The sequence below is a fragment of the Capra hircus genome, chromosome 13 (assembly GCF_001704415.2).
Source record: "Capra hircus breed San Clemente chromosome 13, ASM170441v1, whole genome shotgun sequence".
Lineage (NCBI taxonomy): Eukaryota > Metazoa > Chordata > Mammalia > Artiodactyla > Bovidae > Capra > Capra hircus.
Genome location: NC_030820.1, coordinates 17,314,285 through 17,326,339, shown reverse-complemented (window position 1 = coordinate 17,326,339; position 12,055 = coordinate 17,314,285). Strand labels below are relative to the sequence as shown.

Genomic DNA, 12,055 nt, shown 5'->3' with positions numbered 1-12,055 from the left:
AGTCTGTTGTTCCATGTCCAGTTCTAACTGTTGCTTCCTGACCTGCATATAGGTTTCTCAAGAGGCAGGTCAGGTGGTCTGGTATTCCCATCTCTCTCAGAATTTTCCACAGTTTACTGTGATCCACACAGTCAAAGGCTTTGGCATAGTCAAGAAAGCAGAAAGAGATGTTTTTCTGGAACTCTCTTGCTTTTTCCATGATCCAGTGGATGTTGGCAATTTGATCCCTGGTTTCTCTGCCTTTTCTAAAACCAGCTTCAACATCTGGAAGTTCACAGTTCATGTATTACTGAAGCCTGGCTTGGAGAATTTTGAGTATTACTTTACTAGCGTGTGAGATGAGTGCAATTGTGTGGTAGTTTGAGCATTCTTTGGCATTGCCTTTCTTTGGGATTGGAATGAAAACTGACCTTTTCCAGTCCTGTGGCCACTGTTGAGTTTTCCAAATTTGCTGGCATATTGAGTGCAGCACTTTCACAGCATCATCTTTCAGGATTTGAAATAGCTCAACTGGAATTCCATCACCTCTGCTAGCTTTGTGAAAGATTATGAAAAATTAAAAGCTCTGGCACTAATTGTTCTTGGGCAATCACTTATATGTTTCCTTATCTGAAATAGCAATCACACCTACATTGTGGGGTTGCTGTGAGGATGACATGAAAAATGTACCTGTAAGGTCTTAGTATAGAGTTCGGGTAGGTGGTATATGTCCCATATTATATTAATCAGAGTCTGCAAGCCAAATACATAAAATTAGAATAATTTCCAAACCCTGTAGAATAACCACACTAATTCACAATATGCTGTCCTTTCAAATAATACATAAAAGTTTGTCTTTAAAAATGCATTAAAAGGTAATTCAAGGATATCAACCTTGAACATTCACTGGAAGGACTGATGCTGAAGCTGAAGCTCCAGTACTTTGGCCACCTGTTGAGAAGAGCTGACTGATTGGAAAAGATCCTGATGCTGGGAAAGATTGAGGGCAGGAGGAGAAGGGGGCGACAGAGGATGAGATGGTTGGATGGCATCACCGACTCGATAGACATTGAGTTTGAGCAAGCTCCAGGAGATAGTGAAGGACAGGGAAGCCTGGTGTGCTGCAATTCATGGGGTCACAAACAGTCGAAAATGACTGAGTGACTGAACAACAACAGAACGATAATTCAAAAAGATTTATGGAAGGAGTTGTACCTGACTTGTTTCCTCTATTTAAGTTAACAATTTGTCATTGTGGCATGTTCTGTTTCTAGGAGATCTCCTAAAAAAAGTTTGCTTTGCAGTTTGCTTCCTCTTTATTTTCAAACTTCAGTGTAAGTAGAAATCATCCAGGAAGTGTGCTGGAATGAACATTCTCAGGTCCCCTCAGATTCCACTTCAGTAGGTGGGGGCCCTGGGAACATGAATTTAACAGAGCATTGGGGTGGTCTGGGGGGTCACACTCGTGGAAGCACTGTCATCCTGTAACTAAACATTTGTGTCTAGACTCGGGAGGCTCCTTAACTTAGTCACTACCCTCCAGGGTTATATGTTGTAGTTTTAATACATTTTTTTTCAGGCATTGTTTTATAAACTTTGTTTCCACCTGCTGCTGCTGCTAAGTGGCTTCAGTTGTGTCCAACTCTGTGCAACTCCACAGACGGCAGCCCACCAGGCTCCCCCGTCCCTGGGATTCTCCAGGCAAGAACACTGGAGTGGGTTGCCATTTCCTTCTCCAATGCATTAAAGTGAAAAGTGAAAGTGAAGTCTCTCAGTCGTGTCCGACTCTTCGCGACCCCATGGACTGCAGCCCACCAGGCTCCTCCATCCATGGGCTTTTCCAGGCAAGAGTACTGGAGTGGGAGGCCATCGCCTTCTCCATTGTTTCCACCTTGAAGTCCTTAAATGCTTTAACTATGGTGGTGGTTCTGCCTGACATAGTCCACAAGCAGATGTTCCAAAGGGATAATCATGGGAAAGGCGAGGACCCTGCCTCCTCCCTGAATCAGGAGCTGCTGGAATTAGCGTAAGTTTAGTCTCTCTGCCCTTGAACTGCACTGACCTTCAGTTTCAGGGGTAGTGGGTGTGGTGGTAAGAGCCCACACATAAGACACACTTAGCTCTGGTGTTCATTCGCACTGCAGTGCCCTAGCTGTTTAACCTGGCTGAGCTTCAGTGTCCTAACCTGTAAAGTGGAGGGGGCTGTCACTTACCTTGCAGCTTTGTCATTAGGATTGGAGGTGGTCTTTGCAAAGCACCTGGCTGAGGATCTGCCATATAGTAGGTGCTCCCCCCAAATCGTGAGGGCTTCTACATGGATGTCTTCGTTGCCTTTGCTAAGCTGGTTCTCTTTCCAGAAATGTCCTTTCTGCTTCTCTCTGTCCCTGGAAGTTGCCAAGTAGCAAACTCTGTGTTGTGACTGACTCATGCAGGTTTTAAAAATTAAAATTGGTTGCCCACACGGATAAAAGTCCAGATTTCATACTTCTCTGGAGAAGCCAGAGTCTCGAGTCCTCAGGGACCCTACATGGTGATCCAAGGCCTGGGATCTGGGGTGCTCCGCTATCCTCCAGTTCTGGGCTTTTCCAAGGGCCCTGGGGTCTCCAGGCTTCCAGCATCTGACATGGAATTCTAGACCATGGTTAAATTAAATGACATTTGCATCCTTTGCAAGTGTTTTCTCTCTTGTGCTTGTTTCCTCACTGATTATACACTGTGCGGGGAAGGGTAGGTATTACTTCTGGCCAGTGGGGCAGTTCTCAGCACTTGGTAAGCCCCTCGATAAGCACTTGGTTGACAGAGACCATCCACTGTGGTCCTCAGTTTACCTCCTCCACGTATGTGTCCCTCTCCAGCAAGACCGCGGGTTCTGTGCAGCGGCTACCATGGTGATGAACCCTTACTGATCCTATCTTTTACTATTTTATTTAGAATTTTTACCTGGATAACAAAGGAAAAAAAGAAAACAAGGAAACAAATGAGAAAATGAATGCGAAGAACAAGGAATCCTTGCTTGAGGTAAGATTAATTTTGCAGAGCAGTAGAAAAGAGAGGAATATTAGCTGCATCTAAAACTATTTGCTTCTCAGAATAATGGGCGATTCAGAGACACACTGAAATTTTAACTTGGGGTTTTAAGATCAAATTATTACTAAATTATAGCTATTTAGATCATTAAACTGGTTCTTGGAGTTGGTTGTTCAAAAGTATTGTTTTAGACAAGATAGTTTACTCTTCATGAAGTTGGATTGGTAAGTCTTGACTAAAAGACAATAATCCACATGAAACTCATCTCTGACATTCCATAGATTTCATTGCTTACGTGCTCTTAACAGAAGTCAGGCGTGACTTCTTTGCAGTGAGTTCTCCGATGCCCCTCCAGCAGGCAGGTGTGGTAGAAAGTGTGAGATGGCGGTTGGATCTCTGACCCAAGTTTGGTTCTGCCTGTTGAGGTTCATGTGTTATTGGGCAAGTCCAAGAACCTTGGTTTCCTGTATCGTATTGCATTGTTACAAAGATTTAGGAAGAGACTGGTAGCACCATGTGTAAAGTATGCTACACGTGTCTGGTTATCACGCAAGGCTGTATTGCTGAAGTTCATTTGATGGTTGATTTTTTTGAAACTTCTGAATGACTTTTCACATTTCAACTTTGCTAAAAATTGAGGCCCTGGTCCCTGCCTATAATGCAGATGCCTGCTAGGCCACAGGTCACAAATGGGCATGGGAGCCCCAGATTTTTGTTGTCCCAACAACATGATGACCTTTTGAATTAGGAGATTTGTGGCTTCTCTTGAAAAGTCAGAAGACCTGGTGACACCTGGGCCCACATTCCTGCCTGGAGCCAGTTCACTGATGCTCATCATGAGGGAAAAAATGTATAACTATGTGGGGTGATAGATCTTAACTGCACTTATGATGGTGATCATTTTGCAGTATATACATACATCAAATCATTAGGTCATATACCTAAATCTAATGCAATTTTCTATGTCAGCTGTATCTCAATTTAAAAGTATGCCAAAAATAAAATACTAATTTATACATATTTTATGTACAGAATTAATGATAAAAATTTTTCTATTTACTAGCAGTGAAATCATAACTTTTCCACTTACAGGTAAAGGAATAAGTTATATATTTATCCACCTACAGTAATAGAAATAAATTTGATGTAATACTTCCACAATATGTACCAAGATTGTACTCACTACCTTCTTTATGAAGTTGGGGCTCTCAGCACTCTTATTTTGCAAGTAAAGGCACTGAGGTTGAATCACTTGCTCAGAATCACAGAGCTAAGTGGTCAAGAAGCCTAGAAATTGAACTCTGGAGCTGAAATTCAATCACCGTGTTCCTCCTGTCTTTTGGCAAATAGTATGCAGTGTCAATATGTGCATTCAATTAGAGCTGTAGACAAAATGATTTTTAGCTTGCCACAGTTTATTTCAATGTGAACAAAATATATGTTTTATCTCTGATGGGTTTTATATCATTGGAATCTCAATTTCAGGAGAGTTTCTGTGGAACATCCGTCATTGTGCCAGAACTTGAGGGAGCTCTTTATTTGAAAGAAGATGGGAAGAAATCATGGAAAAGGCGCTATTTTCTTTTACGAGCTTCTGGAATTTATTATGTCCCCAAAGGAAAGACTAAGGTCAGAAATTAAAAAAAAAATATGCTTATAAAAAAGGCATTTCATGAAAGTGAAAGTCACTCAGTCGTGTCCAACTCTTTGCAACCCTATGGACTATACAATCCATGGAATTCTCTAGGCCAGAATACTGGAGTGGGTACCCTTTCCCAATTCTGGAGTGGGTAGCCTTTCCCTTCTCCAGGGGGTCTTCCCAACCCAGGGATCAAACCCAGGTCTCCTGCATTGCAGGTGGATTCTTTTCCAGCTGAGCCACAAGGGAAGCCCAAGAATACTGGAGTGGGTAGCCTATCCCTTCTCCAGCAGATCTTCCCAACCCAGGAATAGAACTGGGGTCTCCTGCATTGAAGGTGGATTCTTTACCAGCTGAGCTACCAGGAAAAAACTAAAGAAATCCTCAGGTGGAAATTTCAGTACTCCGCCTTTTGCTGTGAGATTCATGTGATGACAGTGTTTATTCAAATAAATATGCTTTTAGGATAGAATTTCTGAAATCCTGAATCTTTCAGCTGCTTTCTTTTAAAGGTAAAGAAATCTATCTACTTTAAAGATCAGGTCTCAGAAATTATGACCAAAGCATTTCTCTAAAGATTAATTCGTTTTTTTACCTATTGATTTCAGAGGACTTTTTTCCCTCCCTTTTTACTCTATTGTTCTGTAGGCATAAGAGTAAGACTTCTTTTGTCCGGAATCGTACATCTGGGTATAGCCAAATTGGGGGACAGTTTAGCAAGATCTAGGCAAATGTAAAAGAGAATACCCCTTCAAAGGCCGGCTCCATGTTTAGCAATCTACCCCACAGAGTATTTTTAAGTATTTTTGTAATAGCATGATATTAAAATAACCTCTACTCATCTATAGTAGCATGGTTAAATAAATAATTACATCTGTACAGTGTAATGTTATGCAACTATACAGTGTGATATAGCCTTTCATACATCCTGACAGACCCCAAGATATAATGTTAAGAAAAAGAATAAATTCATGAAAAAATATTAAGAGTAAAATCTCATTTATATTTTTAAAATTTTATATGTGAATATGTCTATACATACATAGGCATATAAATATATCCCCCAAAACATTTGGAAGAATCTCTTTTCTGGAGAAGAGAAATGAAATGAGGAAAGAAGGGTGAAGGAAGATTTTCATTTTTCTTTTAAATATATATTTATTTATATTTAATTTATCTTTAAATATAAATAAATATTTTTAAATTAAGATGAATGTTTCATTTTTCTAATTAAAAAGGCTAAAACTTTGAAAATCCAGAAGAAAAGCTCTCACAAGAAAAAAATGTACTACCATATAATAAAGAATAATTGTGCACTGAGATCGGACACGACTGACGCGACTTAGCAGCAGTAGCAGCAGCAGTGCGTTGAGATGTAATAATTCTGCCCTTTATTTTTTATTCATTAAAAAACAGAATGTGAGAGGAGAGAAAAAGTAATAGAACAAATCTGTAGTTGATGTGTCACCAAATACGTAGATTAGAGGTCTTCACAACGTGAGCTATACTTAAGGAGGGGATTCTGTTTCCATAGCAACACTGCCAGCCCTAAAGAGATGGCATGAAAGGAGTCTTTTCTCCTCAAGAAGAGATTCATGAAGTGTGTGCTGATTTTCTGAGCATCAAATACCACTCATTGTTCATCCACAAGGGACTTTTTTCCTAAATGCTCAGTCATGAAATCCATCAGTGACTTAAAATGGCAAAAGCCAAAATAAAACATCTGACAAGGTGCTCAGTCACTGTGTCTGGACCACGTCAACACAGTATTGAAGTCTCGGGGTCAGCCAGTGGTCTCTAGGGGCCCACATCTAGTTGCCTCTAGGAGCTAGGACACCAGTGTAATCTTTTGCTCCACCTGTGGCACGCTGCTCTGCCCTAGATGTGCTCTTTCACTTCTTAAAATGTAGGCCTGGCTTTTAGAAGGCTACATGGTAAACGCTTAAGTAACACCTGAAATTCTGTATTTTCCTACTAAAATATAACCCTTCATTGTACCGTGAACAACCTTGGGGAAATATTACCTTTCAGCTAGGTTGAGGTTAGTTTTTTCCTTCTCTTTCAGACATCTCGAGATCTGGCCTGTTTTATACAGTTTGAAAATGTCAACATTTACTATGGGATTCAGTGTAAAATGAAATACAAAGCACCCACTGACTACTGCTTTGTTTTAAAGGTAGGTTTTAAGTCCTTACCTTAGATCTGTAAGCAGTTTGAATCAGTTATTTCCTTTTAAGAAATGTTCAGTGTTATATAGCTAACTACAAGTATAACATAATAAGCTTTTTATTGTAAACCAAAGTAGGAGAGGAGAAAGCATTTCTACCCAGTTCGGATTATTTTCCCCAAAGTCTGTTACTGAGTCTAAAACTTCCAAGTTAGCCTGTCTGGATTTCTTCATCACTTTATGAGAATAAAAGCTCTACATTTTGGACAGATTTTATTTATAATTTTATTTGCAAAATGATTGATTGTTCAGTTCTTTATCAGGGCCTTATTCCATTGTAAGATATTTTGAGAAATTAGGAAGTTGACAAGACTTCCTAGAAAAATATAGAAAATAGAAAAATAGAAAAAAAATCTTTTTCTAAAAATAGTATTAGTGGGTCTCGAAACTTTTTAAAGTGCACATTATCAAAAGACAGTATATATTATCAGGTGTCTGGTAAGGTTGACATTAGCACCATATTTTGGAAGGTTGGGCAGAAGTAACTTTTCTCTGCCAAGTGTAACAACTGACTCCTAGAAATGGACTCAAGGGATTTATGGAGCTCTTCTGGCCATGCCATTGCCTCTGACACCACAAATTCCCCTTCACAAGTTCACACCAGAAAAACCCAGGTTATCTCATTCCATTTGGCTCAGGTGCAAGGCTGTGTGCAGAACTTCTTTTTTCCTGCAAATATACTTTGTTATTTTTTATTAAATCATAAACATTGCTGTGCAATGTTATATAAATGACAGGTGTACAATATAGTGATGCATTTTTAAAGGTTATACTCCACTTACAGTAATAAAATACTGGCATAGAAAGGGCCATAAGAACAGTGGCAAACACGTTATACCCTGCATCTGCAATGCAGTGATTTAAGCACTTTTCGTATGTTAATTAATAGATTAATTCATTTAGCCCTTTATCAGCCTTCTGTGGTAAGAGCCACAGTTCTCCCTAGTTTGATTTCTTTATTTACTTTTGGCTGTGCTGGGTCTTCGTTGCTGCGCACAGACTTTCTCTAGTTGCGGAGAGTGAAGGCTACTCTCTAGCTGTGGCTCACGGCCTTCTTGTGTGGTTGACTTCTCTTGCTGCGGCTCCCAGGTTCTAGAGCACAGGCTCAGTAGTTCTGGTGCACAGGCTTAGTTGCTCCATGGCATGTGGGATCTTCCCAGACCAGGGATCGAACCTGTGTCTCCTGCAACGGCAGGTGGATTCTTTACCACTGAGCCACCAGGCAAGCCTCTCTCTGTAGTTTGTAGATGTGGAATCTGGGCACAGAGACTCTCAGCCAGGAACTAGCTGAACCAGGATGAGAAGCCAAGGCAGGGTGGGTGGTGTGGGGAGGCTATTCTCTCAGACACTGTTTGCCGGCACACAAAATCTCTTCTCTGCCTCCCTTAACCCCAGCCCCAGCTGCTCTTGAACTGTGTTTTCACTGTGTTGCTGTCTGCCCTCGGGGCCCTCGTTTGCAGTCCTGAGACTCTGAGAACTTAGGAACACAGAGGCCCTCCTTTGCACATGGGCATCCTAATGCCTGCACGACGTAAGAATGTCTTCTGGCTCTAAGCATCAACAGTCAGGGCTTCTCTGCTGGTGATGAAGTACGCTTCAGAGCAGACAAATACAATGAAAGTTGTCAGAAGGGGGTAAGAGCCCATAAACCCATGGCCAGAGGCTGGAGCAGAGATTTTCAGCAAGAGAAAGCAGAGATCTCAGACCTAGAGGGCTCCAGGCTGAGGATTTAGACCCAGTGAGCAGGGTGGGAATGTGGTTACTAGTGCTGACTCACAAACTTGGGACTAGGTCCCAGGATCATGTGTTGAACTATCTGGCCTGGGATGCAGGGCACCCTGGGCTGCACCGAGAATGGTGATGCTGAGACCCAGCTGAGGGCCTCCCATGGACAGGGCCAAGGGCTCTGAGGTGGAGAAAAATGCAGGCTTGATGATACGAGGACAAACAAGAATCAGAATAAACAAACAACCCACCAGGAACATGCATTTCCCTTTTCTCAAACGATGATGACGGATTCTGTTCTTAAGCCAGGTTCCTTAATGGGCAGTCGCCCTGCTCGTTTTGCACTTAGGCACACTTCTCACTTCCTTCCCAAAATGCTGGGAATTTTTACTCATTTGCTGAGTAAAAGGGTCAGTCATCCTTTGGAGAACTTAATTTTCTTATAAACATTCTGGTCACTTATTGCCCTTTCTGTCCACTCTGGAGGGCGGAAGAAAGTCTTGATATGCAAATATTTCATGAGGGTGAGCAGATTGACAGAATTCAGAGTATGCACATACATTGCAGAAAGGGTTCAGAATTAGAGTAGCATGTTAAGAGATCATGTGAGTCCACAGACGTGCACAGGCGGAGAAGTTCAACCCGGGAGCTTCTTACTCAGGATGAACCAATGGATTACGACCATCCATGGAGGGTGCTGCCAGGAAGATGGGAGTTTTAAGTCCTGGCTCTGTCTCCTGGCACAGTGTCAAGACTCTCTAAGCTTCACTGCTCTCTGCTAAGAAGTGGAAATAACACTTCCTGTGCAGATTAACCCATCTCTGCCTGCCAGACCGTTAGTGCCATGTTGACAGACATAACCAGTGAGCAAGAACTGGAGTCATTCTTACCGCACTCCAGTACCAGTTAAACATGCTTGTTGACCAGCATTTCTCAAACTTGAGAGTGCATGGGACTCACCAGGAGAGCTGTTAAGACAGGTGGTTGGGCCCCCAGAGCTTCTGATTCTGTGGGTCTGGGATCTGGCCTAGGAGTTTGCACGTCCACCAAGCTTGCAGGTTCTTATCTGCCTCTTCCTTCCACAGCTGTGACCTTTTCCAAAGAACTTTTCTCTGTTTTCCAACTTTTGCTGCAGACTTGACCATGTCGTTGAGTGATCATGCACTTGTTTACATACATCTCCCTCGGCAACACCCCAGCGACCACTTCCTAAGTACGGTGTGAGCCACTCTTCCTCATCTCTGCCTAAGCACCCAGAGCTGTCTACTGGACACACGAGCCCTCGGTTCTCATTAGGGTTCTGCCGCTCAGTGTGACTTTGGATACACAGCTTAGCCTCTCTGGTCTCCCACTGTTTCGAGGATCTGTAAGATCCCTTTGGACAAGGTCAGTTGCCCTGACCTTTGTGTGCTGCATGGCATGTCTGCGGGAGCTTCTCCCTTTCTGTGGTCAGAGCAACCAAACCAATGGCAGAAGAGGCTGGCCAGTGGCCTGGAGCTGGCATTTTTCCTTAAACTTCTTTGCAAATATTTTCAGGCTAAAAGCTCAGGGGAGTAAACGCCTTGGCAAGGTCCCAGGACATGGCAGAAGACTAAGCACAGGGACTCGCTGAGTGGCCTCCTGGGAGCCTGCAGGGTTCCTGCCTTGATGGGGGAGCCAGAAAGGAGCCTTGAGCCCACCGGGCAGCTCGTCTTGGAATCATAAAATCTGAGGCTCACAAGTGATCTTTGAGGTCATCTTCAAGATCACTTGATGTTTAATTCTCCTTTATCCAATCCTGATACACTTGTGATATGAGGAAGTTGGTGAGATACACGCCACTAATGTTGGGAAGAATAAACCAAAGTCTGTACATCAACCTCTTCATCATAGGAGGAGCCGTGATTAGAACTCAAGGTCAAGTGTTCTTGCCTGTGTTTTGTGCTCAGTAGCCACTGTGTTTAAAGAAAGAACCACATTTTACTCTGGATGAACACGCTAAAAAAATTGTTGATTGTGCTGTTTAAGTGGATCCCTCTACCCAGACAGCTGCTTCCTGCCTTTCACTCCAAGCACAATATGATTTACAGTCTGCTCCTGGGAACCTAGCTTTCCCATCACATGACATGCACACACACACACACACACACACACACACACAAATTTTAATATACCAACCCCAAGGTAACAAAAATCAACTTTTTAAATTCCTCCAGGGGAAAAAAAAAATAGCTGTTTTCTAAGAACAATTATAAACACCAGATTGCTGGAGACACCTTATGTTTTGCCCCTCTTACACAAGGGCCAGACCAGAAAGTTCTGTTCTGGTTCAGTTGGAAAGTTTGGTTGGAAGTTAGGGAGCTGTGTTTCTGGTGCTGAAAGACAAGAATGTTCTGTGTGACTTTGGACCTTGAACACTCCATCCCCTTTGCACCTGCCCATCACTGCACTCTTTGACCGAGAGCTCCTGGAAGGCCTGGGTGACCCCCTAGTGCAGCACCCAGCTCACTGCCTCTTGAAATTGGACAGAGATACTCCTTCTCTGGGCCATCCATGTGGGGAAGAGATGACAGAAGACAGGGCAAAACCCTGAATTCCTCGTACCAGAAGTAACCCTAGGCCTGCATGAGACTCATGAAAGCATTAATTCCTTGACATGAGAATCACAGCACACAAGCTCCCTTATCTGATAAATGGAGACGTGACTTGGATTTCTTGTAGGGCTAGAAACATGAAAATGTGAAGGTTTCCAGATGTTCAAAAAGCAGGAATGGACATGGCTGTTGATAACACAGTAAAAAGTGCTTGTGATAAATCATGTCAATTCTTTCCAAACTTAGCCTCTATAAAAAAGTACCCCTGTTCCTAATTCTAAAATTTCTACCAGTGATTTTGGCCACCATCTCAGGAACTTTCAGACGCTGTGAGAATTTTCTAAACATTTTTTGAAAGGTGCTAATTTGTGAAGAGTTTACAGATGGTCTTTGGAATGACTTTTTTTCCAGCATCCCCAGATTCAGAAGGAGTCCCAGTATATCAAGTATCTGTGCTGTGATGATGCCAGAGCGCTAAGCCAGTGGGTCACGGGAATCAGGATTGCCAAGGTAAGAGAATGGGTGGACTCACCCGACCTTGAATTTGCCAGCCAGCCTGGCACATTGACATGGGTCCAGTCTTTGTGTCACTCGGAAGCAGCTGATTCATTCTTCTTTTTTCTTTTTTCTTTTTTTTGGCTGCACAAGATCTTAGTTGTGGCCAGTGGGATCTAGTTCCCTGACCAGGGATCAAACCCAGGCCCCCTGAATTGGGAGCTCAGAGTCTTAACCGCTGGACCATGAGGAAAGTCCCAACACCTGATCCATACTCACTAAGTCAATGCCACCACTATCACCTCATTTATTTGCCCATTGGTTTTTTACTGAGTTAAGTGGGAGTGGTTGACACATGGACCTCTCCCATGACCTGAGAAGCAGGGATTT

General features: G+C 42.6%; 1 protein-coding gene across 1 annotated transcript in view; it reads left to right on the top strand.

Moving 5' to 3' along the window:
* Nucleotides 1-12,055, top strand: part of APBB1IP (amyloid beta precursor protein binding family B member 1 interacting protein) — an 80,341-nt gene that overhangs the window by 57,382 nt on the left and 10,904 nt on the right. The window contains exons 8-11 of the mRNA XM_018057042.1: nucleotides 2,911-2,997; nucleotides 4,492-4,635; nucleotides 6,711-6,821; nucleotides 11,582-11,680. Coding sequence (XP_017912531.1) covers nucleotides 2,911-2,997; nucleotides 4,492-4,635; nucleotides 6,711-6,821; nucleotides 11,582-11,680 — 441 coding nt within the window. The remainder of the gene's footprint in view (nucleotides 1-2,910; nucleotides 2,998-4,491; nucleotides 4,636-6,710; nucleotides 6,822-11,581; nucleotides 11,681-12,055) is intronic.